The sequence below is a fragment of the Anomaloglossus baeobatrachus genome, chromosome 8, assembly GCF_048569485.1.
Source record: "Anomaloglossus baeobatrachus isolate aAnoBae1 chromosome 8, aAnoBae1.hap1, whole genome shotgun sequence".
Taxonomy (NCBI): domain Eukaryota; kingdom Metazoa; phylum Chordata; class Amphibia; order Anura; family Aromobatidae; genus Anomaloglossus; species Anomaloglossus baeobatrachus.
Window position 1 is genome coordinate 195,827,105 of NC_134360.1, and position 26,040 is coordinate 195,853,144.

The 26,040-nt window shown below is 49.2% G+C and overlaps 1 protein-coding gene across 1 annotated transcript in view; it reads right to left on the reverse strand.

The window, feature by feature from the left end:
* Positions 1-26,040, reverse strand: part of ABCA4 (ATP binding cassette subfamily A member 4) — a 295,790-nt gene that overhangs the window by 232,726 nt on the left and 37,024 nt on the right. Inside the window, exon 6 of the mRNA XM_075322132.1 lies at positions 11,940-12,137. Coding sequence (XP_075178247.1) covers positions 11,940-12,137 — 198 coding nt within the window. The remainder of the gene's footprint in view (positions 1-11,939; positions 12,138-26,040) is intronic.

A 26,040-nucleotide genomic window follows, 5' to 3' on the forward strand; every position in this document is an offset into this window, starting at 1 on the left:
TGCAATAAAACATACGCTGCTGTCCTCGCTTTTCTGCACTGAAGTATTGACAAATCAGGGCTGCTGTTACACGGGAGTTTGTGCATACCACACGTGAGGGCCCGTGATTTGTAATCTGATGGAAGGTATGCCTCCAAGCTGTCTGTGAGCCTCAGCAAAATATAATCAGTCTCTTTATACCAGGAAACAATGCAGCCTATTTTACTTCGTTGGCACTTTGCAAATATTTTTTCAATATTGAGCAATGCTTAAAGCAAACAGTTTAAACTAAGTGAAACTTTCCCTCAATATTTACTAAATGAATTACATGTGAAAATCCTTTGAAATGTTTGTACTACCTGTTTGATACCGATAGCGTTTTATAGAGGGACAGCTGTCACATCGGGTGACTTTAGGGTACCTGTTAAAGGGGCACCACCGACTACCTGGCACACAAATCTTGTATCCACCAAAAATGCTAATATTAATGATGTAGAATTTTATGGCACTGAAAATTACGTATTGTATGGTAATTTGCTCAGTGTATGTGGTGTAGAGTCCACCATATCAGACGGTACTGCACAGGACCAGCCATTGCTTCACTATATGTGAAATACCTTTAAAATGAAATTTAAGTAGCCTAAATCAGAGCTTGGCTGTGTGATTGGAGCTAGGTGTTTCTCGGAAAAGCCGTAGTGATTCAGAAAAAACATAATTTGAAAGGGAATATAAGCAGAGACGTGACTAGTACGGTCCAGCCCCCAGCCGGTTACTCCCAGCGCCGTCACAGTTGACTGATAAGTCACTGCTGTTGTACACACTTGAAAGAGACCTGTCAATCAACTGGAGAGGGGTGGGGAGAAGTAGTAGGGGGTTGCACCAGACTAAGTCAGATCACTTCCTTTAGTCACTTCTGATGTACAAACTTGGGAGAGACCTGACAATCAACTGGAGCAGGGTGGGGAGAAGAGGCCAGGGGTTGCACCGGACAAAGTTAGATATCTTTTTTTAGTCACTGCTGATATACACACCTGGGAGAGACCTGTCAATCAACTGGAGCGTGGTGGAGAGAAGAGGCCAGGGGCTGCACCAGACTAAAGGGGGCTTTACACGCTACAATATCGTTAATGTTTTATCGTCGGGGTCACGTTGTTAGTGACGCACATCCGGCGTCATTAACGATATCACAGCGTGTAACACTGACCAGCGACCTTAAGCGACCTCAAAAATGGTGAAAATCGTTCACCATGGAGAGGTCGTCCCAAAACCAAAAATCGGTAATGGTTGATTATAGATGTGGTTCGTCGCTCCTGCGGCAGCACACATCGCTGTGTGTGACACCACAGGAGCGAGGAACGTCTCCATACCTGCCGCCGGCCGCAATGCGGAAGGAAGGAGGTGGGCGGGATGTTACGTCCCGCTCATCTCCGCCCCTCCGCTTTGATTGGCCGGCCGCTTAGTGATGTCGCGGTGACGCCGCTGTGATGCCGAAAGTCTCTCCCCTTGAGGGAATGAATTGTTCGGCAGTCACAGCGACACCGCTGACCAGGTAAGTCGTGTGACACTGCCGTAGCGATAATGTTCACTGCGGCAGCGATCACACGATATCGCATCCACGATGGGGGCGGGTGCTTACACGCTCGATATCGCTAGCAATTGCTAACGATGTCGTAGCGTGTAAAGCCCGCTTTAGTCAAATCTCTTCCTTTAGTCAATGCTGATGTACACATCTGGGAGAGACCTGTCAATCAACTGGAGCGTGGTGGAGAGAAGAGGCCAGGGGCTGCACCAGACTAAGTCAGATCTCTTCCTTTAGTCCATGGCCATCTATTTAAACTATGTTTTCTCTGAAATGCCGGAGCACATCAGAGTAAAACATATTTGACTTCAATAACGCAGCTAGGTTTCGATTCATGCTGTCGGTGGCTTGGGCAGGTTCCCTTTTATAAAAGTTTTGTACTGATTAATTTTTACTCAACAATAACATACCACTCTAAGGTGGGCTTTGCATGTTGCGAAAGCGCAAGCCGATGCTGCGATGTCGCACGCGATAGTCCCCGCCCCTGTCGCAGGTACGATATCTTGTGTTAGCTGGCGTAGCGAAAATTATCGCTATGCCAGCTTCACATGCACTCACCTGCCCTGCGCCCGTCGTTCTGGCCGGCGACCCGCCTCTTTCCTAAGGGGGCGGGTCGTGCGGTGTCATAGCGACGTCACACGGCAGGCGGCCAATAGCGGCGGAGGGGCGGAGATGAGCAGGATGTAAACATCCCGCCCACCTCCTTCCTTCCGTAGAGCCGCCGGCGGCAGGTAAGGTGATGTTCCTCGCTCCTGCGGCGTAACACACAGCGATGTGTGCTGCCACAGGAACGAGGAACAGCATCGTACCTGTCGCGGCAGCATAATTATGGAAAAGTCGGAGCCTGCACCGATGATACGATAACGACGCTTTTGCGCTCGTTAATCGTATCATCTAGAATTTACACACAACGATGTCGAAAGTGACGCCGGATGTGCGTCACTTTCGATTTGACCCCACCGACATCGCACGTGCGATGTTGCAACGTGCAAAGCCGCCCTAAGGGTATGTGTGCACAATCAGATCTCCCTGCGTCCTGGAAGCAGCGTGTCTTCTCCTGCGGTGCCGCGAGTCTCCTCCGCAGGAAACTGCAGCTGCTCATTCCCATGATCAGGGTTCAGGCCACTGCAGACTTTAGTTCTATTCTCCCTGTAGAGAACACTCCCATCTCCGCAGCATAAATTGACATGCTGCAACTCGTGAAGCTGCACCGCATATCAGTTTGTGCCACAGAGAAAAGAAGCGCAGTGGGCAGGAGATTTCTATAAATCCATCCACTGTGCTTCTACTGTACATTGCTGCATCCACAACGCTGCAAACCCTGATCGCCCTCAGACTTTGATGCATCATCATCCACAAGCCCTGACCTTAAAATACAGATTTCACTTCCTTTACTGCTCTGTGTACAGATTACTGACAGCAAACATTGGTTTTGTAAAGTCAAAAGTCAGCACAATCTGTACTCTTCCTACTTTCGGTCTCTTGGGGAGAGAAGGGTAAATTTAAGGATGCACATAAATCACAGGTATATGTTCTTTCTACAGTTCAACATTGATTGATTAGAACTGTCAGATTCCTAATATTGGTGCTGATTCCATTGTTTTTTCCTGAGGCTTTACTATATGGAAGCTTCTTCTGGATCACTGATGGAATATGATAGGATGAACTAGAAGAAACTTTTTCCAACCTTATTGCCTCTAATCCTATGTTACTATTTTATGGGTTTATTGACAATGTGAGCCATAGGGTAACATTTAATTTAATAATGGAGTGATGCATTGATCTGTGCAGGGTGGGACAAAATTCTACTTGGATTTGTACTTTATTATTTTAAAGGATCCCCACACAATAAGTTGATTACAGGATACTCCACGATTGAAGCCCAAAGAAGTATCCTGCCTTCAATTGTCAAGGTCATCTCCCCTTTTGAGACTAGTGACAGTGTGTCGCCCTGGGCAAGCCAGGGGTCACAGGTCACAACACCACCACACCCCACATCCCAGGTAGGCACACCTAAGCTGAACCAGAAATCCTTGTTGCCTTCCTCCAGAGGCTGATGATCCACACCAGGGGGTGGGCCAGGCGGTTGGCTCCGCCCACCAAGGAGGTCACAGCTCTGGAGGCAGGAAGGACCAGTCAGTCTAGTCAGGGAGGAGGAAGTGGAAGGAGTGAGGAGTAGCCCAGGCAGGGGCTAGAGTAAACAACAGAGAAGTGAAAGTGGAGGAAAGAAGAGTAGTAAAGGAGGAAAGCAAGAAGTGGTGACAGAGCAGAGAGTGTGCAAAGCCTGAAGGTCCAGCTTTGTGTAGGGCCAGAACAGCAAGGTCAGCGACGGCAGTGACTGTCCGGAGGGGGACCGTTTGGAAGTTCCTGGAAGGACCCCGTTGGCTGTGTGCCCGGTGGTCTGGAGCAGTGTTCCGAAGGACAGTCAGCACCAGGGCAGGGGCCTCTCGGACCCCGGCAAGGCTAGGAGTCACCAAATTTGCCGAATCCGTCAGTGAAGGGGACGTAGATTCCCCCAACAACCAAGTCCCGATTGAAGGCAACAGTCCAACCCGTACAACAGAGGCACCGCCACCGCCAGGGCACCAGTCTCTGAGGGCCAGCGCCTGCGGGCAAAGTGTAGTGCTCCTCCGGCCCAGCTTGAAGCCGGGGAGCGGGTTACCGGTGGGGACCCATCGCAACCAACCGTACATACAGGTGCAAGGAAGAGGGACATCACCGTCACCTACCGGGAAAGCAAAGCAGCCGTCTGTGGGACCGTCCTACCAGCTGTTTGGTTTACCGTACAAACTGTGTCCAAGTCTCAGGCTGAGTGAGTACCACAGTGCCGCAAGGCACAGCGCTGCCCCCGCGTCCCTGCGCCCACCAGGCCCTGCACCTCACAAGCCACCACCGGGTCCCGGGATCACCAACCCCTACCCACGGAGGGGCAACACAACACCTGGCTGCTCCCCATCACCATCCCCGGGATCCCCGCATCGAGCAGCGGTGGTGCTACACATCACCACAACCGTGGGTGGCGTCACGGACATTATCCCAACATCCCAAAACCCCCCTTTCACTCACGGGCGAGGAGTGTCGCTCGAGAAACCCCGGGATCCGGCCCACCGCTCGAGCCACCACTGAGCAGCTGCCGGACCCGAGCAGAAGGGGTGAGCGCGGTGTGCTGACACCCTCCTCCCCGCCCGCGACAACAGCCTTAGGACTGGAGCCTAACATTTCCATCTTGACTCCTCTTTTAAATAAGTTTCTTTTCCTTTGGCGTCTCATGAGCTAATTTCAGGTTTTGTTGCCAGCAGTTCTGAGCAGGGCAGATCAGCTGTTGCTGCTTCGGGTCCATGCCCATTTAAGTTAAATAGTGGAGCTTTCCCAGCAGACCCTGCTGCTGTTAGAATCCATTTCTACTTTAGCCAGCCTGGTGGAAGGAACTGCTGAGGTTTTGTCCTGTGCCCATCCATCTGCTACTTTAGAGTCAGTCTTCTACGGTGAAGTTTAGTGTTTTGCATCCTTCTGTTTATTCCCCCGTCTGTCTTTCCTTTCCCTCCGTTTTTATTAGTTGAGTGGCGAGTCTAGTGTACTCGTTGGCCTACTCACTAGACAGGGTGAGTTTAGGGCCCGCTGAGAGACCCAGTTATCCTGCTCACCGACAAGTTGAAACCACCTGTATAGGGACGCTAGGGAGCTCAGGAGTGAGCTTGAGGTGAGTGCAGGAGGTGCCCCCTCACCCCTCTTTCTAGCGGCAGGGACCTCCGTTGTATCGTGACCCCAGTGTTTCCCCCTTCTGTGGTGTTTTTTGGTAGTTCGTCAGACGCCCGTTGATCTGATCGCGTGTCATGTGTTATATATGGACATCTTGTACTCCATGCATGACATCAATGGATCCTTTAATTCCTCTGCAGCCCTATCAAAGAAGCCTTTAAGCATAACACAGCGCCCATCAAAATAAAAAAATTACAATGACACAATTCCCCCAATCAGCCCCCAGTGTAACCATTTAGAGAATCCCGTATTCCTATCTGTTCATTTCCTTTCTGAAATTTCAAGAAACCCTTTGGTAAGGCGTAAGGGATCATGTGTTTAGTCTATGACACTAAATATGACACCCCTCGTGTAGCTCCGGTGGTAGCACGTAACAAGCTGGGGTCTCCGGAGTGAGAGTTCTTCTAACTAATAGTTGAGGGCACCCGGCCCTTACTCCATAAACATCAGCTCTTGGCTACTAACAATAGAATTAAGTCATAAATGGCGTTTATTGCCCATTACTACCATGTTTGCCCTCAGATTGCATAATATAATATTGTCTTGGCACATTCTTCCTAACAATTAATTCAACACACTTCCTTCAGATACCAAGCTTATGAGTAACTCTTCTTTTTCTGAGGACAAACTATTTAAAGTGCCTTATATAACAATAGGAGGAATTCATCGTGAGAGGATTTTTTTTCGTTAGTTTGGCTTGTTTCTGCATTGCTGGTGTGCCACCCCCCAAGCCTGTAGCAGCCGAGCTGCTCGGACCCGCTGTGTGGCTCGAGGGATCCTCCGGACCCGGGGGTCACGCAAACACGCTAAATGAAAAGGGGGGACGTAGTTGTACGGGCTTGGCCGTAATCGTTTGCAACGCCACCCACGGTGTGTGGTGAAGTGTGACACCACCGCTGCTGTTGCGGGATACCCGGGGAAGGTGTGATGGCAGTTGGATGTTAACCCCTCCGTGGGTAGGGATGGGTGCCCCGGCCCCGGGACCCGATGGGTTGGTGCAAGGGATGGCTATGGCAGGGGCCTGCGCGCCCAGACGTACCAGGGGATGTTTGGTTACTCACAGTTGAATAAATCTGAGTCTTTTGGTAAACCAAGGTGCTGGTGGCCGGCCGCCGCGGCCGATTGTACTCTGGTCCCCCACCCGGGCTGGTGGTCGCCGTCTTTTCCCTCTGCACTGCTTTGTTTGTGTAGACGTCCCGGTGTAAAATGTGAGAGTCCGCTCCCGGTGTATTGTGTACCTGAGGAGTCGTGCCCGCTGACGCTGACCCATGGGATCTACCGGGCCCTGGCGGATGCCCTATCCCTCTCTGTGGGTGGTTGTCTGCTTTTGGGACTTTGGTTGGGACAGAACCTAAAATCCTGCCCTCAATTGGTTAATTAGCTAGGCCGTTGGTTCCGGTCCTGGCTTCAGGGTCCAAGTACCCCCTCTGTGCACAGTTTCCGGGTCGGTTCTCCAGTGTCGGTACCGGCAGGCTGCAACCCTGTCCCGGTCCACCTCGGATCTCCGGCTGCCGTCTTCCCGTCGCCTGCTGACGGAGACCACCGTCTGCCACCTAGCCAATGCACCAGGGCTCCAACCCTGGCGCCAGTCAACTTGAGCTTCACCTCCGCTGTAGCTACACCTAGCCCCAGCTTCCACTCCTCTCAACTTGAACTCTAGATTTTATCCGTATTACACCCATCATTTGGACAATTCCTAATAGCCCCTCAAATGACAAGGCCCAATTTACAAAACTAATATGGAAACAGACAAAAGTGCGCATTCGCAGGAGCGCAATGGAGGTCTCTGTGTGGCTGACGCAGGACACTTCTTGCACATTGGGCTGGGCAGGAGGATGGTGATCCCACAAGACGGAGGCGGTGCCGGACCAAGACTAGCGACACTCATTGGACTAGACCACCCCCTATGTGAGTATAAGAAGAGTGATTTTTACATTATACAGAGTGGCCTGGGCTCTTATATACAGTATTCTGGAATGCCATATATAAGAGCCCACTGTGAACTCCTCGGTGGGCGGAGCCAACTGCCTGGCCCACCCCCTGGTGTGAATCATCAGCCTCTGGAGGAAGGCAACAAGGATTTTTGGTTAGCTTTGGTGTTCCTAACTGGGATGTAGGGTGTGGTGGTGTGTGACCTGTGTCCCCTGGCTTGCCCAGGGCGACACACCCCCACCATAGACAGAGTGGGAGCTGCATCCAGAACGCAGAAATAATTGACATGCTGCTTTTATGAACGCATGGATTTGGGTCAAAATTTTAGCACCCAAATCGCTGCGTTCATAAAAGCATCGTGCGCACGGATCATGCACAATTTACATAGATTGTGCAGGGGACGCAGGACGCATTCATTTACACTGAAGTGCAATGCGCAGCGTAAATGCATGTAAATACACAACGTGCGCATGAGCCCTAACAAAAATACTGCATTCATTATGCAGTGTTTCTGCAGCGATTTGAAGCGCACATGTGGTGTCAAAAATGTGCTTTTTTGCCACTGCAATTTGTCTGCCAAGAGATGCAGAAATGGTGCAGAAAATTCTGCACCAAATACTAAACGTGTGCACAAAGCCTAACACTAAGCAACAGCAAAGGAAAGCAGAAAATCATCAGAACCAGTAGGAGCTCCTGATGGATTTGTAACATAGGAGACAATAAATAAAGAGAAGATGATTAAAAATGTTATTTAATTTTGCATTTAGTATATATATGAAAAAAAAAATCTGTGCTGAGGTCTATGTAGCCTTTAAGATATGCTCAGCAATTTTTGATAAAAAAAAAAAATTCTGCTAGAAAATAGTAAAAAAAAAAAGGGGAAAAAAATCTGAGCATAGTCATAAGGACAATCTATTGCATTAAATTTTTTGTTTTACATGCCGTATGTTTTTGATTCAGATTTGCCTGCAAGCCGCAAATTTTGCATTGATTTTTTTCCCATCATTTCTGAATATGTTTTTGTAATTTGTCTTTTACTAGCAATACAAAACTTTTCTGAAAATTTTATGAATGTGAACAAATTTATTTATTTTTCATCTCTTAAAGAAGGCAAAAAAAGTGAAAAATTGCACCAAAAATAGGAAAAACTCAGGAATCTACAAAAAGTGCAGAAGTTAGTCATAGAAGGAAATGATATTGTAAATATATAAGTATAAAAGAGAATAAAAGCAGCGACTATCTCTTCATTTATGTCTTTCTCGTCGTCTCTTTTCTTGTGGTGTACATGCCGTAGCTGCAGCAGACCTTTTTCCTGTCATAAGCACAATGAAGCCGACAGCTGTAATAACAGCGGAGATCCAGGCAGAGGCTCGCTTTACCAGCTACAGCTGAGAAAACCAGATACAAAGCACTAGAATCACACTGCTGCTTCTCTGCTCCACAGGCACCAATGTGACTTGCTGCGTCCTGCGCCAACAGAAATATGCTTCCTTTTCCGATCAAAAGATAGCCTATAAACATGACTTGTTTTCTTTTTCTGAACTATTTGTGTAAAAATGTTAAAAGAAAAAAAAAAAGCTGTGGGACCAAAACCCAGGTAGAAGTCAGCAGCACTAATATATCTTTAGGTGGCCATACTCAATAGAAAAAAGTAGGTTGATGGTTGGAAAAATGATCATCTGATGAACCATCATTCTGCTATTACAATCAATCATGCATGTTAAATAACATGGAGGGTGAACAACCTATTTGGGAATAATCTTAAAAAAAATTCAAAAATAATATATATACAGTGTATATATAGATATAGATATAATATATATATATAGATTTTTTTTTTTAATTTGCCTATCAGACAAAAGTTTCAAACATGTGTGATGGTGGAGTATGGGGAGTTGTGTATAAATTTGTGTAGGTTCGTATGTTAGGCGTGGTGCTCTGTCCATTGTGTGTACATTGTCCTGTTTGCAGGTTAATCAACCCCTGCCGGGCTTTTGTCCTTAAGTCTGGGAAAGGTGGGCCTTGGATCCACCCAAACTCTCGGCTTACCTGGAAGATTATTTAGTCTGACTGGAAAGGACAAGAGACAAGCAGGAAGATTCATCCTCTGGGGGAGAAGCTGCAGTTACAGGCAGCACACCAGAGAACTGTTGAGAAACCCCAATTTCCCTGAAAAAGGACTGCTGGAGGATTGTGCCTGAACCCCGGGACATGTATCCCATTACTGGACTACTTTACCCTCTGTGTGGTGGATTATTTGATGGATGTTCTGACTTGCTTTGAATTCATGTTCTTTGGATTGTTCAATCATCTCTCGCTCTGTTGATTGTGTGATATGGGAGAAGGACCCTATCACACATGGCTGATTTTGTTCCATGGCACATCCAGAGTGCAGTGGTCCACAGTCATTTTTAGCCTGGCTAGGTGGATTGTGGATTCACAAAATTGCAACCTGGTGTGGGCACAAGAACTCAGGAGGTTGAGGCACAGCAAGCTTGAAGGCATGTGGGAGAGCGAGAACCTGAATAACAGGCTATCCTGGACATCATGCAAACAAGCAAGTCTGGACACAGCAGAGACTCTCCCTCCCTGAAGAAGTCATTTGGATTGAGGACCATTCTTTCCTGGCGAAACGCGCGTCAAGTGTTTAAGTGGCTCTTTCTCCTTGGGACACCCTGGGTACTTTTGACTTACCTGAATCACACTTTGCACTGGGCACTTTAAAATTGGTATGTACAAGACAGTGTTACTGGGAAATATCATCATGTACCAATTCTGCCTTTTATCATCCATGTTATCCTCATATTGATGTCATTGTGAGGACTGAAGATACATAAAATTTAAAGGGATACTATTGCTACACATATGTGTTCTAGGACCTGTTATAGGCAGCATTAATGGGAAACATTATTGTGCATTCATTTCTCCTGGTAGCAACTATGTTATCCCCACATAGATGTGGCAGTGAGGCCTAAAGGGTACTTTACACGCTGCGATCTCACTAGCGAGATCGCTAGCGAGCGTACCCGCCCCCGTCGGTTGTACGACACAGGCAAATCGCTGCCTGTGGTGCACAACCTCGCTTACACGTCGCTCTGGCTGGCAAACCTCCTCCTTTCTAAGGGGGCGGTTCGTGCGGCGTCACAGCAACATCACATGGCAGCCGTCCAATAGAAGCAGAGAGGCGGAGATGAGCGGCCGGAACATCCTTCCTTCCGCATTACCGGTGGACGCAGGTAAGACGTTCGTCGTTCCTGCGGTGTCACACATAGCGATGTGTGGTGCCGCAGGAACGAAGAACAACATTGTACCTGCAGCAGCAACGACATTAAGGAAAGGAGCGACGTGTCAACGATCAACGATTTTGGACATTTTTGCGATCGTTGATCGTTGCTCCTAGCTGTCACACGCTGCGATGTCGCTAACGGCGCCGGATATGCGTCACTAACGACGTGACCTCGAAGATATATCGTTAGTGATGTCGCAGCGTGTAAAGCACCCTTAAGATTTATGAAACTTAAAGGGGTATTACTGCTACAAATATGCACTTTGTTGCCCATTATTTAGGATACCGTAAAGGTGTTTTTGTATTTTTCCATCTATCTATGGCCTGAGACACATGAAATTTAAAGGGATATTACCATTACATAAAAAGCATTTGGTTGCCCATCATACTCGATGTTGTAAAGGTGTTTTTGCATTTTATGTCCATTTATACAAGTGTATTGTGCCTTTCATGCATGTTTTAAATCACAGTTGTCTTTTTAATATGATCACCACCACTTTGTGTTATGAATAAACTTTGATACATATTTTGATACACTAATTACTCCGGTTCTCCTGTTTATTAATTGTGGTATTATGGAGTTTGTGTCGGCAGTGGATTGATTTTAGTTTGGCATCCATTTGCGCTGATCTTTTATATGGTTATGAGGAGTTTTGCTTTCGACCAAGTTCAATAATAGTACTATGCTCTTGTTACATCTTATCTCCCTTTTGTTAACCGCCTCAGGGTTCGGAAACCCTGAAGTCATGGAAAGAAGTGACATGCTCATTTTTAGAGCTGATTCCAATTTATAAGTCGCTGGCTCTCTGTACTACGTAGTATATCGTGAAAGGCGATGGTGCCGCGCCCAAGACTGATGGAAAAATCCCCAACATTTTCCTGAAACGGCGTCACCTGAAAAAACTCAGTGGTTGAGCTAGCATCGAAAGAACGCCTTGTGCACATAGTGATGGATAAATAATAGAGTCTTCAGCTCACCTGCTGCCCGGACTGTTCAGCCTTGCGGGTGCCTGGGATCCCACGGTCTATCCCGACCGGTAGCAGAGATGTGAATGGGAAAAAATTCATGAGGGCTTTACGCGTTTCGGACTGACAATAAAACCAACTAGTCCTTAGTCATAAGTCAACTTATGACTAAGGACTAGTTGGTTTTATTGTCAGTCCGAAACGCGTAAAGCCCTCATGAATTGTACCTTTACCACCCAGGCTATTTTTCGGTCTTCACTATGTTTTTAAAGATGTTCAAATAAAGACTCGATTGTTTTAACCTAAGGAGGACTTGTGCTGGATCGTTTCCCCTTCTTTTTTTTCCCATTCACATCTCTTGTGCACATAGCCTAACTGTTCTCCAGTTACTTTCAGCAAGACTTTTCAACAACTTTCAGAAGAGGGGAGAGTACTTACAACTTCAAAGACTTTGAAGAAATCAATGTTGGAGTACAGCACATCTTCTATCTTCTGTAGCCTCTGCTGGGACAGCACACACATCGCATTTCGCACTGTATGCATTCCCCTGCGACTGCTGAAGATGATGAACCGCTCCAAGAGACTCTGGCTGCACGCTATGTCCTTTAGAGTCAGGTCTGGTATACCGGACGCAAACTAAAGGGAAAAAAGGAGAGAAAATTGTGTTATTTCCATATTCACAGAATCATGATCCTACTGGTGATTGGTAAGCAGAATAAACTAAAAAGAAAACTTTCAACAAATGACAATTTTCATAAAATTTGAATAAATTGTGAAATACATTCAGGATCAGAGAAGACTCCATAACTACGGAAAGGTGCAATTCCAATCCACCATATACTTACCAAATTAAAAGTATGGATACCGGGATATCTGTATATGGATGTGATACCATCCACACAGCACTTTGAGTCCCGGTATATGCAGGTTTACATGGAGGGGACTGGTGGTGTAATGCTTAGCAGATTATTGGAATATTTCCCAGAGGGGCATTGCAGCTATAAGACTCCTCACTGGCAGCCAGACTGGTTTGTCAGGTCTCCGCAAGGAGAAAGGTTTTCTCCTGAGACCCAACGAGAGCTTCTCATACAGCCAGATCAGATCTCATACTTTGCACTGACGAGGGGCAATCACCCCGAAACATTGTGTCTGAAAATTGGGGTATTGATCTGGCATAAATCCTTAGTCGTATGAAAAGGCTCGTTAAAGGGCCACTTCTGACTTTTAGGATTGCTATTTCCAATAGGTGGCGCTACAGTTCATAGCCTTCCTCCATAAGCTAACTTAGCAGATATAGAACACACAAGAAGATATGGGCCGGGGCTGACTGATTGCTATGACTCAAATTCCTCAAGTAGTGTTTCATTTATATTTTGCTATGAATTGCTCCATCCGCAACTCTTTTTCTTGAGTTTTGATGATCTAAGACATGTAATGGCTCATTTTCTCTGTATTTTCTCATCATTGAAAATTGAGTTCACTTCATTGATGTCGCCTGTCTCAAAGGCAAAGGTCACACTTGACACTTGAGTCATGGTTATGGCTAATAAGTAGAATCCTAACAAGGAGCCATAGCTCCTGTAATAAGGGGATTTTCCAGTGCTACTTCTATATTAGGAGGGGAACGAAGCGGATAACATGGATTCTGCATGTGCGAAATCAGTAGGTTTCATGCACATGTCCTATCCTAATAAATGACGAAAGTGACCGGCGTCAGACGACCATTTTAATATACCCTAGCAGGAAAATTACAGAGAGGTTGTCTCAAATTAAGTAATTTATTGATGTCAGGCCAAATCTAAGCTGATACGTTGCGTTTCAGAACATCATTTGCTATAATTGAAACAATTATTGTTTCTACATTATAAGGCTATATGCACACTCTGAGTATTTTTCTGCACCAAATCTGTATCTTCTGGCAGAAAAACGCACCAAAAACTTGGTGCATTGTATCCATCTTTTTGGTTGAGTTTCGTCATGTATTTTTCAGAATTAAGTAAATGGGTGGAAGAGCTGAAAAACGCACCAAGAATTTACATGGTGCAGATTATTTTCTGCACCAAAGCTGCATAGGGTCCCTCTTATTATGATACACAGCCAAGATAAGCACATGGCGGGAGGATGCAGTGTGCGCATGACCGCAGGCTGTATGAGTCCTGGCTTCAAGCCCCTGTAGTGCGCATGATTGAAAGTCCGGGGTCATGTGCACTGAGCCGAAATCTAGGACTTGGACATGATGGCAGCGGAGAGGTGAGTGCGACCATCCTCTGACGCTGCGCATTCATTAGCATGTTGTTGATTTCCATGGTCCTGAGGAAGGGGACTTGATCCCAGAAACGCTTCGACCTATAAAATAAAGTACTAATATTAATCAACAAACATTGGTGGTAGCGCGGCACTACATCCACTCTCATCTCCAGCATCTACAGTTCATTAGCATGTTAGCACGCCCACAGGGGCGTGCAAACATACTAAGGGGGCCGACTAGCCAAGGGAAGTAACGCCATCTCGACTAGTCCCGTCGCTCATTAGCATATCATAAAGGATCTTTAGGAATACTTTTTCTACAGATCTCTTTATCTATGCTAGTGTATACAGGGATGGTTAGGCAGGGATTAGGAATATGCATCCAGAACTGATCGTGGCTCTGAGTGCATATTGCACCTGACAGGTTCCCTTTAACTCGCCTACAAGATTTTTAACAGGACTGTGTAGCGCAATGTTACAGTAAGGCTAGGTTCACATTTCCGTCCTTTCTGTTGTGTCGGGTCCGTCGCTGCATCATAACGACGGATCCATCATATTTTTCTGCAACGGACGCAATTGTTGTGTTTTTTCACAGGAATCCGTTAGCGGATTCCTGTGAAATAACGCATGCGTCGCGTCCGTTACATCCGATATGCGTCCGTTTTGCAACAGATCCGTCGTCATCCGTCAATTTTTTTTAAGTGACACCTTTTATTATATTCCCATCATATGAATCAGGGGACGTTGAGCTCTATACACATAATGGTAGCAGCATTACAAAGCCAATGCTTAATAGACTTCCGTCAGGGGTTTGTCCTGAGAAGCCCGGAGTAGTTAACGTGTCAGAAAATGATCACTTGATCTTAGCATTTCAGTCAGTGAAAGTGTTATCAGTACGCCACGATTAGTCTGGCAAACAAGGTAATAGACCTCATGCATACAGTGGACATATTTATCTGCTGAGAACATAATGGAAAGTCTTTTCTTACAAATCAATATGGGAAATGAGGAATCATCAGAGTAGAACTAATGTCGGCCGGGGCGGATTCGGTTACCTATTACTGGTTCTCATTTTAAGAATAAATGTATGCTTGACTGAGAGAGATGACTGAACCGATTGGGCTCAGGCATAATACCGGCATTCACAGCACGTTCAGCAATATGGAGACAGACAGTCATTAGACCACTTCTGTGCAAGAGAAGCCAACATTACACAATCAATGCACAAGCCCAATCTCTCAAGACATCATTTCATTTCTTATTGCTAAACTGTAAGGAATCTCCTGTTTCGACTTGGAATCAATTTTCTATATTAAGAAGAAGCTCGATTCATGTTTTCTCTTCTGAATTGTCCCATTGGGGAAACAAAGAAGATTGTAAAAAGAAAGTTTTAAAATTTTCATTTCCAAAGCCTGGATGTCTGGTTGGATGCAACTCAATTGGCACAAATCATGATAGCAATTCTGTGCTTTGCAGGAAACAAACATTGATTTCATAAAGAGTTGTCCAGCAGATAACAAATATTTTTAAAGGAAAACTAGATTCTAAGCTTGGTCTTGTGATAGAATACAATCCATTTTGTTCTTATAGAAAACATCTTATAACTAAATGATGCCATAGGGCTCAACTAACACTCATGGGTGCGGAAGTGTCACATTTCTACACACACCCCTGTGGCTCTTATTGGTGCATAGTTCTGAGAAGTTATTTCTTTGTTTGGGATACTATATAAATTGGTCACATGATGTAAAAAAGCAGAAACTTTGAGTACACAGCAAAGCGTGTGTTCTGCAGTGATTTCCCAAGCGCTTGTAAAACAGATTCTATTCATTTGGAGTTCCAATGGCAAAGAAGGAGTGAATGTCACTCACCGTCTCTGTTGAATTGTGATATTCTGTAATGTCTGATATTATTATTATTATTATTATTATTATTATTAATAATAATAATAATAATAAATAACAATAATAAATATTATTAATAAATATTATTATAGCGCCATTTATTCCATAACACTTTACATGTGAAAATGGCCATACATAGACAAGTACAATAATCATGAACAATACAAGGCACAGACAAGTACAGGAGGAGAGAGGACAAGTCTACAGGGGTCTGTATGTCGCGGGCGGAGGAGGGGACGCTGCGCTCACCACGCTCGGGTCCGGCGCTGCTGCTGCTGTTGCTCGGTGGCTCGAGCGGTGGGCCGGATCCGGGGACTCGAGCGGCGCTCCTCGCCCGTGAGTGAAAGGGATGGTTTGTTGGTGTTTGGGATGTCAGTTTGTGACGCCACCCACGGTATGTGGATCCCGGGAGCGATGACAGGGAACAGCTGGGATGATTCTCTCCCCTCCATGGGTAGGGGGAATTTTGGTGGTCCCGGGGCCCGGTGATGTTGACTGGAAGGTGGATGGCGGGGTTTGGCGAGGTGCAGGGTCGCGGGGGCAGCGCGGTGCCAGACGGCACGGTGGTACTCACTCAGCCAGTAACGTACACGGAGTCTCTGGTAAAACAGACGGCTGGATGGACGGGTCCCACAGGCTGCTGCGGTGATCCCTCCCGGTAGGTTGGCGGTAACTGTCTCTCCCTGCACCTTTGTTGTGTTTTCGTCCCCGATGGCTTCCCACTGGTAGCCCGCTCCCCAGCAGTGTGTTTGCCAGAGGAGCCCCTTTTTGCCCGCAGGCGCTGGCACTGGGAACTCAGCTCCTTTTTGCCCGCAGGCGCTGGCCCTGGGAACTCTAGCTGTGGCGGTAGCTGTATTTCCCTTCATGGTTGAGCGGTTGCCTTCAGTCGGGTCTTTACTGCTGGGAAACCCCGGAGGTTCCCGTCGCTGACGAATTTGACCAGTTTAACGGCGACTCCAAGCCTGGTTGGGGTCCGTAGGCCCTGCCGGATGGTGCTGGCTTCTCTTCGCTCCCCAATCCGGTACCAGCGGGCCACCGCCCGTCCCCGGTCCTTACGGTTGTGCGTCAATCGGCCTCTCCTGCAGACGGTCACCACCGTCTGCCAACCTTGCTCTCAGGTGCCCGGGCCACGTACCCGGACACGGTCAGTCTGCTACAGCTCCTCAACTTCCTTCACTTTCCCTCACGGAACTCCAACTTCAACCAACTCCCTTTTCCTGCCTCCAGGACTGTGAACTCCTCGGTGGGTGGAGCCAACCACCTGGCTCCGCCCCACCTGGTGTGGACATCAGCCCCTGGAGGGAGGCAACAAGGATTTGTGTCTGACTTTGATGTTCCTAACCGGGGTGTGGGGTGTGTTGTTGCAGTACCTGTGACGTCCTGGCTAGTCCAGGGCGCCACATGTACATGTCCCCACTGAATTGTAAAGTGCTGCAGAAAATGTTGGCGCTATAGAAAAAAAAAATATTATTATTCTAAACTATCATCAGAGCATGCCCTATGATTTATACCATATGATAAGTGTATTCCAGAGAAAAAGGGCACTGTGTTACATGGATATATACAGTATATATACAGTGCAGTGTATATATATATATATATATATATATATATATATATATACATATACACACCATGTGCAGAATTATTAGGCAAGTTGTATTTTAGAGGATTTTTTTTATTATTGATCAACAACTATGTTCTCAATCAACCCAAAAGACTCATAAATATCAAAGCTTAATATTTTTGGCAGTTGGAGTGGGGGTTTTTTAGATTTGGCTATCTTAGGAGGATATGTGATTTTGCAGGTAACTATTACTGAACAGAATTATTAGGCAACTTAATAAAAACCAAATATATTCCCATCTCACTTGTTTATTTTCACCAGGTAAACCAATATAACTGCACAAAATTTAAAAATAAACATTTCTGACATGCAAAAACAAAACCCAAAAAATTAGTGACCAATATAGCCACCTTTCTTTATGATGACACCCAGTAGCCTACCATCCATAGATTGTGTCAGTTGCTTGATCTGTTTGCGATCAATATTGCGTGCAGCAGCCACCACAGCCTCCAGACACTGTTCCGAGAGGTGTAATGTTTTCCCTCCCTGTAGATCTCCAATTTTATGAGGGACCACAGGTTCTCTATGGGGTTCAAATCAGGTGAACAAGGGGGGCCATGTCATTATTTTTTCATCTTTTAGACATTTACTGGCCAGCCACGCTGTGAAGTAGTTGAATGCATATGATGGAGCATTGTCCTGCATGAAAATCATGTTTTTCTTGAATGATACCGACTTCTTCCTGTACCACTGCTTGAAGAAGTTGTCTTCCAGAAACTGGCAGTAGGTGCTGGGAGTTGAGCTTCACTCCATCCTCAACCCGAAAAAAAGGTCCCACAAGTTCATCTTTGATGATACCAACCCATATTAGTACCCAGGGCCGTATTTACCATTAGGCACCCATGGTCCCGTGCCTGGGGCGGCAGGATGCGGGGGGGCGGCACCTTCTAGCAGTAAAAAAAAAAATTTTTTTTTTTCTTACATATCCATTAAATCCACTGTATTTTCGGAGGGGGGAGAGGGGAGAGGCGCACCTCCATTTATTTGTATCCTCATCAATTAAGACGCGAATGCAGACAAACTTCGGCGGCCGGGCACAGAGAGCTGATTGACCCCGGAACTGCCGGCGCCTGCACTCCCGGGGTCGCAGGCGCGCCAATCAGCTCCTTATTCTGTGCTGCGTCCAATGTTGTGTGGATTTCACATGCAGAGCTCACAGCAGGACGCCGCAGAGGACGCCGCGATGGAAGCCGGTGTCAGAAGAGGATACTCACGTGAGCCAGGAAGATGACAGCGGGCCCTGGAGCAGAGAGTCTGATGCTGGGGGAGGCTGATGCTGGGGGAGGCTAGGAGGGGAGGAGGCTGATGCTGGGGGAGGCTAGGAGGGGGGCAGGCTGATGCTGGGAGGGGGAGGCTGATGCTGGGGGAGGCTAGGAGGGGGGAGGCTGATGCTGGGGGAGGCTGACGCTGGGGGAGGCCGGGAGGAGGGAGGCTGAGGCTGATGCTGGGGGAGGCTGGGAGGAGAGAGGCTGATGCTGGGGGAGGCTGATGCTGGGGGAGGCTGGGAGGAGGGAGGCTGATGCTGGGGGAGGCTTAGAGGAGGGAGGCTGATGCTGGGGGAGGATGGGAGGGGGGAGGCTGATGCTGGGGGAGGCTGATGCTGGGGGAGGGTGGGAGGAGAGAGGCTGATGCTGGGGGAGGCTGGGAGGGGGGAGGCTGATGCTGGGGGAGGCTGATGCTGGGGGAGGCTGGGAGGAGAGAGGCTGATGCTGGGGGAGGCTGGGAGGAAAGAGGCTGATGCTGGGGGAGGCTGATGCTGGGGGAGGCTGGGAGGAGGGAGGCTGATGCTGGGGGAGGCTGGGAGGGGGGAGGCTGATGCTGGGGGAGGCTGATGCTGGGGGAGGCTGGGAGGGGGGAGGCTGATGCTGGGGGAGGCTGATGCTGGGGGAGGCTGGGAGGGGGGAGGCTGATGCTGGGGGAGGCTGGGAGGAGGGAGGCTGATGCTGAGGGAGGCTGAGGCTGGGGGAGGCTGGGAGGAGGGAGGTTGATGCCAAGGGAGGCTGATGCTGGGGGAGGCTGGGAGGAGAGAGGCTGATGCTGGGGGAGGCTGATGCTGGGAGAGGCTGGGAGGAGAGAGGCTGATACTGGGGGAGGCTGGGAGGAGAGAGGCTGATGCTGGGGGAGGCTGGGAGGAATGAGGCCGATGCTGGGGGAGTCTGGGAGGAGAGAGGCTGATGCTGGGGGAGGCTGGGAGGAGGGAGGCTGATGCTGAGGGAGGCTGGGAGGAGAGAGGCTGATGCTGGGGGAGGCTGGGAGGAAAAAGTCTGATGCTGGGGGAGGCTGGGAGGAAAGAGGTTGATGCTGGGGGAGGCTGGGAGGAGGGAGGCTGATGCTGGGGGAGGCTGGGAGGAGAGCGGCTGATGCTGGGGGAGGCTGGGAGAAGGGAGAATGATGGTGAGGGAGGCTGATGCTGGGGGAGGCTGGGAGGAGAGAGGCTGATGCTGGGAGAGGCTGGGAGGAGGGAGGCTGATGCTGGGGGAGGCCTGGGAGGAAAGAGGCTGATGCTGAGGGAGGCTGATGCTGGGGGAGGCTAGGAGGGGGGAGGCTGATGCTGGGGGAGGCTGATGCTGGGGGAGGCTGGGAGGAGGGAGGCTGATGCTGAGGAAGGCTGATGCTGGGGGAGGCTGGGAGGGGGAAGCTGATGCTGAGGGAGGCTGGGAGGAGACAGGCTGATGCTGGGGGAGGCTGGGAGGAGAGAGGCTGATGCTGGGGGAGGCTGGGAGGAAAGAGGCTGATGCTGGGGGAGGCTGATGCTGGGGGAGGCTGGGAGGAGGGAGGCTGATGCTGGGGGAGGCTGGGAGGGGGGAGGCTGATGCTGGGGGAGGCTGATGCTGGGGGAGGCTGGGAGGGGGGAGGCTGATGCTGGGGGAGGCTGATGCTGGGGGAGGCTGGGAGGGAAGAGGCTGATGCTGGGGGAGGCTGGGAGGAGGGAGGCTGATGCTGAGGGAGGCTGAGGCTGGGGGAGGCTGGGAGGAGGGAGGTTGATGCCAAGGGAGGCTGATGCTGGGGGAGGCTGGGAGGAGAGAGGCTGATGCTGGGGGAGGCTGATGCTGGGAGAGGCTGGGAGGAGAGAGGCTGATACTGGGGGAGGCTGGGAGGAGAGAGGCTGATGCTGGGGGAGGCTGGGAGGAATGAGGCCGATGCTGGGGGAGTCTGGGAGGAGAGAGGCTGATGCTGGGGGAGGCTGGGAGGAGGGAGGCTGATGCTGAGGGAGGCTGGGAGGAGAGAGGCTGATGCTGGGGGAGGCTGGGAGGAAAAAGTCTGATGCTGGGGGAGGCTGGGAGGAAAGAGGCTGATGCTGGGGGAGGCTGGGAGGAGGGAGGCTGATGCTGGGGGAGGCTGGGAGGAGAGCGGCTGATGCTGGGGGAGGCTGGGAGAAGGGAGAATGATGGTGAGGGAGGCTGATGCTGGGGGAGGCTGGGAGGAGAGAGGCTGATGCTGGGAGAGGCTGGGAGGAGGGAGGCTGATGCTGGGGGAGGCCTGGGAGGAAAGAGGCTGATGCTGAGGGAGGCTGATGCTGGGGGAGGCTAGGAGGGGGGAGGCTGATGCTGGGGGAGGCTGATGCTGGGGGAGGCTGGGAGGAGGGAGGCTGATGCTGGGGGAGGCTGGGAGGGGGAAGCTGATGCTGAGGGAGGCTGGGAGGAGACAGGCTGATGCTGGGGGAGGCTGGGAGAAGAGAGGCTGATGCTGTGGGAGGCTGATGCTGGGGGAGGCTGGCAGGAGAGAGGCTGATGCTGGGAGAGGCTAGGAGGGGGGAGGCTGGGAGGAGAGAGGCTGATGCTGGGGGAGGCTGGGGGAGAGAGGCTGATGCTGGGGAAAGCTGGGGGAGAGAGGCTGATGCTGGGGAAAGCTGGGGGAGAGAGGCTGATGCTGGGGGAAGCTGCGGGAGAGAGGCTGATGCTGGGGGAAGCTGGGGGAGAGAGGCTGATGCTGGGGGAAGCTGGGGGAGAGAGGCTGATGCTGGGGAAAGCTGGGGGAGAGAGGCTGAAACTGGGGGAGGCTGGGGGAGAGAGGCTGATGCTGGGGGATGCTGGGGGGAGAGAGATTGATGCTGGGGGGGCTGGGGAAGAGAGGCTGATGCTGGGGGAGAGGCTGCTGCTGAAGGCAGGGGAGAGAGGCTGCTGCTGGGGGAATGGGAGAGAGGGGCCAATGGGACATTGTGAGGAGGGGGCAGCATGCATGGGACATTGTGAGGAGGGGGCAGTATGCATGGGACATTGTGAGGAGGGGGCAGCATGCATGGGACATTGTGAGGAGGGGGCAGCATGCATGGGACATTGTGAGGAGGGGGCAGCATGCATGGGACATTGTGAGGAGGGGGCAGCATGCATGGGACATTGTGAGGAGGGGGCAGGATGCATGGGACATTGTGAGGAGGGGGCAGCATGCATGGGACATTGTGAGGAGGGGGCAGCATGCATGGGACATTGTGAGGAGGGGGCAGCATGCATGGGACATTGTGAGGAGGGGGCAGCATGCATGGGACATTGTGAGGAGGGGCAGCATGCATGGGACACTGTGAGGAGGGGGCAGCATGCATGGGACACTGTGAGGAGGGGGCAGCATGCATGGGACATTGTGAGGAGGGGGCAGCATGCATGGGACATTGTGAGGAGGGGGCAGCATGCATGGGACATTGTGCGGAGGGGGCAGCATGCATGGGACATTGTGAGGAGGGGGCAGCATGCATGGGACATTGTGAGGAGGGGGCAGCATGCATGGGACATTGTGAGGAGGGGGCAGTATGCATGGGACATTGTGAGGAGGGGGCAGCATGCATGGGACATTGTGAGGAGGGGGCAGCATGCATGGGACATTGTGAGGAGGGGGCAGCATGCATGGGACATTGTGAGGAGGGGGCAGCATGCATGGGACATTGTGAGGAGGGGCAGCATGCATGGGACACTGAGGATGGGGCAGCATGCATGGGACACTGTGAGGAGGGGGCAGCATGCATGGGACACTGTGAGGAGGGGGCAGCATGCATGGGACATTGTGAGGAGGGGGCAGCATGCATGGGACATTGTGAGGAGGGGGCAGCATGCATGGGACATTGTGCGGAGGGGGCAGCATGCATGGGACATTGTGAGGAGGGGGCAGTATGCATGGGACATTGTGAGGAGGGGGCAGCATGCATGGGACATTGTGAGGAGGGGGCAGTATGCATGGGACATTGTGAGGAGGGGGCCGCATGCATGGGACATTGTGAGGAGGGGGCAGCATGCATGGGACATTGTGAGGAGGGGGCAGCATGCATGGGACACTGTGAGGAGGGGGCAGCATGCATGGGACATTGTGAGGAGGGGGCAGCATGCATGGGACATTGTGAGGAGGGGGCAGCATGCATGGGACATTGTGAGAAGGGGGCAGCATGCATGGGACACTGTGAGGAGGGGGCAGCATGCATGGGACATTGTGAGGAGGGGGCAGTATGCATGGGACATTGTGAGGAGGGGGCAGCATGCATGGGACATTGTGAGGAGGGGCCAGCATGCATGGGACATTGTGAGGAGGGGGCAGCATGCATGGGACATTGTGAGGAGGGGGCAGCATGCATGGGACACTGAGGAGGGGGCAGCATGCATGGGACATTGTGAGGAGGGGGCAACATGATGTGAGGTCAATGTACAGATCATATTTCATAATTGAGGAAGGTGTGGTGGGTATAATTTATAAGGGAGGGCAGTGTGTAGTTTATTAGGGGCAATGTGACAGTCACAGTATATAAGTGGGGACGGTGTGGTGGGAATATTTTATACTCATGCTATGTTTTGATGTGCCTGTGGTGATCCCCATTGGGGGGGGGTTAGTGCCCTTCGTTTCTCATTGATACTTTTTCAAGTGTTTTACAGAGTAGATCTGCCTTAAACAGATGTCGTGTGCGAAAACTCATAGTGTTACGTTGTCACTAAGGGGCGCGACCACTTAAAGTGCCTAGGGCAGCACGAAGGCAAAATACAGCCCTGCCAGTACCCCACCTCCACCTTGCTGGCATCTGAGTCGGAGTGGAGCTCTCTGCCCTTTACTGATCCAGCCTCTGGCCCATCCATCTGGCCCATCAAGAGTCACTCTCATTTCATCAGTCCATAAAACCTTTGAAAAATCAGTCTTAAGATATTTCTGGGCCAAGTCTTGACGCTTTATCTTATGTTTCTTGTTTAAAAGTGATGGTTTCTCAGCCTTCCTTACCTTGGCCATGTCCCTGAGTATGGCACACCTTGTGCTTTTTGATACTCCAGTAATTTTGCAGCTCTGAAATATGGCCAAACTGGTGGCAAATGGCATCTTGGCAGCTTCACACTTGATTTTCTTCAATTCATGGGCAGTTATTTTGTGCCTTTTTTCCCCAACACGCTTCTTGCGACCCTGTTGGTATTTGCCATGAAACACTTGATTGTTCGGTGATCACACTTCAAAAGTTTGGCAATTTCAAGACTGCTGCATCCCTCTGCAAGACATCTCACAATTTTGAACTTTTCAGAGCCCACCAAATCTCTCTTCTAACCCATTTTGCCAAAGGAAAGGAAGATGCCTAATAATTAAGCACACCTTATATAGGGTGTAGATGTCATTACACCACACCCCTCTTCATTACAGAGATGCACATCACCTGATTTGCTTAATTGGTAGTTGGCTCTCAAGCCTATACAGCTTGGAGTAGGACAACATGTATAAAAGTATCATGTGATCAAAATACTCATTTGCCTAATAATTCTGCACACAGTGTATATATCCTCTCTGAACTCAAATATAAATGTTAAACCTCTATTAGTTTGTGTTTGCTGGATTGTGGTTTTTAATTTTCTGGTGGCTCAGTAGTTAGCACATGGTGGCTCAGTGGTTAGCAAGGACAACATCTGCAAGGAGTTTCTATGCTCTCCCTGTGTTTGCATAGGTTCCTCTGGTTTCCTCCCACACTCCAAAGACATACTGATAGGGAATTTAGTTTGTGAGCCCCAATGGGGAGAGTGATGATGATGGCTGTCAAGGTCTTTTCTCTGTTGCAGAGTTTTTTGACTTTTCTTGTGAGACTCTGCTGATTAAATGGATTCCCTTTCCTTTGGGGAAGAGAGGGTTAATGTCAGTTTACCTTCCAGCAGCTCCTGGTCAGGTGTTTCCGGTTGGGACCACGCCCAGGTTCTATAAATACCCTCAACTTCCACCAGAGGGTGCTGGTTATTTTCATCATTTGGTAGTGTGGCCAGGAGGAGAAAGGAGCGGGTGAAACTCTCTCTCTGAGACTCGCTTTGTGGGCTGCAGCATTTCTAGGTGTGCTGGTTGTACGGTATGGGTGTTACCCAGTAGTCAGTTGTCCTTCCCCCCTTTTATGTTGTTTCCCCTTGAGCACTTTCAGTGGCTCCTTTGTGTGTAGTTGTCATGTGTTTGAGTTGTTGTCGATGTTACGCCTGTTTTGTCTTAATTTGTCGGTGGGGTTGTTGACTTCTGTTCTTGCCCTATCCTCCGGGTGGTGGGTTGTGGAGGAGGGTCTTATCATCAGGGACAAGGACAAACGATAGGGGTTGGAGACCTGGACCTCCCTACCTTCAAGGGTACCTCTGGGTGTTAGGGAGAAAGCAGGGGCCCCAGCCTTAGGGCCAGTATAGGTTTCTCTGTGTTCCCCTGGTCACCCGCTCTAGAATATGATGGCGTTGTAAGCAATGCATAATAAATAAATAATAAAAAAAACTATAAATAATGTAATCACCGGATGAGACACCTGACAAGCATTTCTTTCTGACTTGTCAGACCAGATAATAAGTGAAATGAATGTGTCGACTCTCTCTCCTCCCTTTCTGTGACTCAGGATACTTTCTGTAATTAGGCTTCATTTATGATTCCAGCACTAGGCTTCACAAAGTGAATAATTCTTCTGGTTTCTGGCCTTTCCCAGAAATTGAGTGTCACAAGCAGAGTGCTGTAGTGATAGCAAGTGCTGAGTCAATGTGAGCATAATGATCCGGTACGTAGTATCCTCCATTATCTGCACCGATGACTAATCCCGGAGTGGTTGGTGTCAGGGGGAGCTCTATGGAGACATCAGCTTCTGGTTCTGGTTACTAGAACGCTGACCTATTGATCTGTGCCTGAATAGAAATAAGGTGTCTGTAAAACACAGAATGGAGCTTACTCACATGACGTGGCAGAGAATAAACCCAAAGGACCGCTCCTGCTAAGCTGATTAATATGGGAGAATGAGAATTAGTCCCTTCTGCTGACTCAATCTCCCGCAACTATGTAACCATGTGAAGATGACAACTAATAAGTACAATTAATCTGGTTAAGGTTAAGCTTATATAAGGGAAATGAGCGCACCGACTATGGTTACAAATAAATTCTTGAGAATGGATAATGGTTGGAGAAATTTGTTTACTTAAATACTGACAGATGGATAATTACTGTACATACAGATACAGGTAAAATATATCTTTGTACCATGTTAGCCAGTAGAGATAAAAAATTGTTTAAAAGAACTGAAGTCCTCAGTGGTTGATACCTTTTAATGGCTAACTGAAAAGATGGTAATAATTGCAAGCTTTCGAGACTACTCAGGTCTCTTCATCAGGCATGGTATAACACAAAATCTGAAGAGTCACATATTTATACACAACAGGACTTAGAATAGTGCAGTAAAAAAAAAAAAAAACCAACCAAGTTATATGAAACAGAACTATCACTATGGCAGGGGGGCAAACTGTTGTGGCCATAAATACTGCTGCAGTTCAGTGTGAAAGTTTTATTGTCCTCTGATTGGGACCTAATC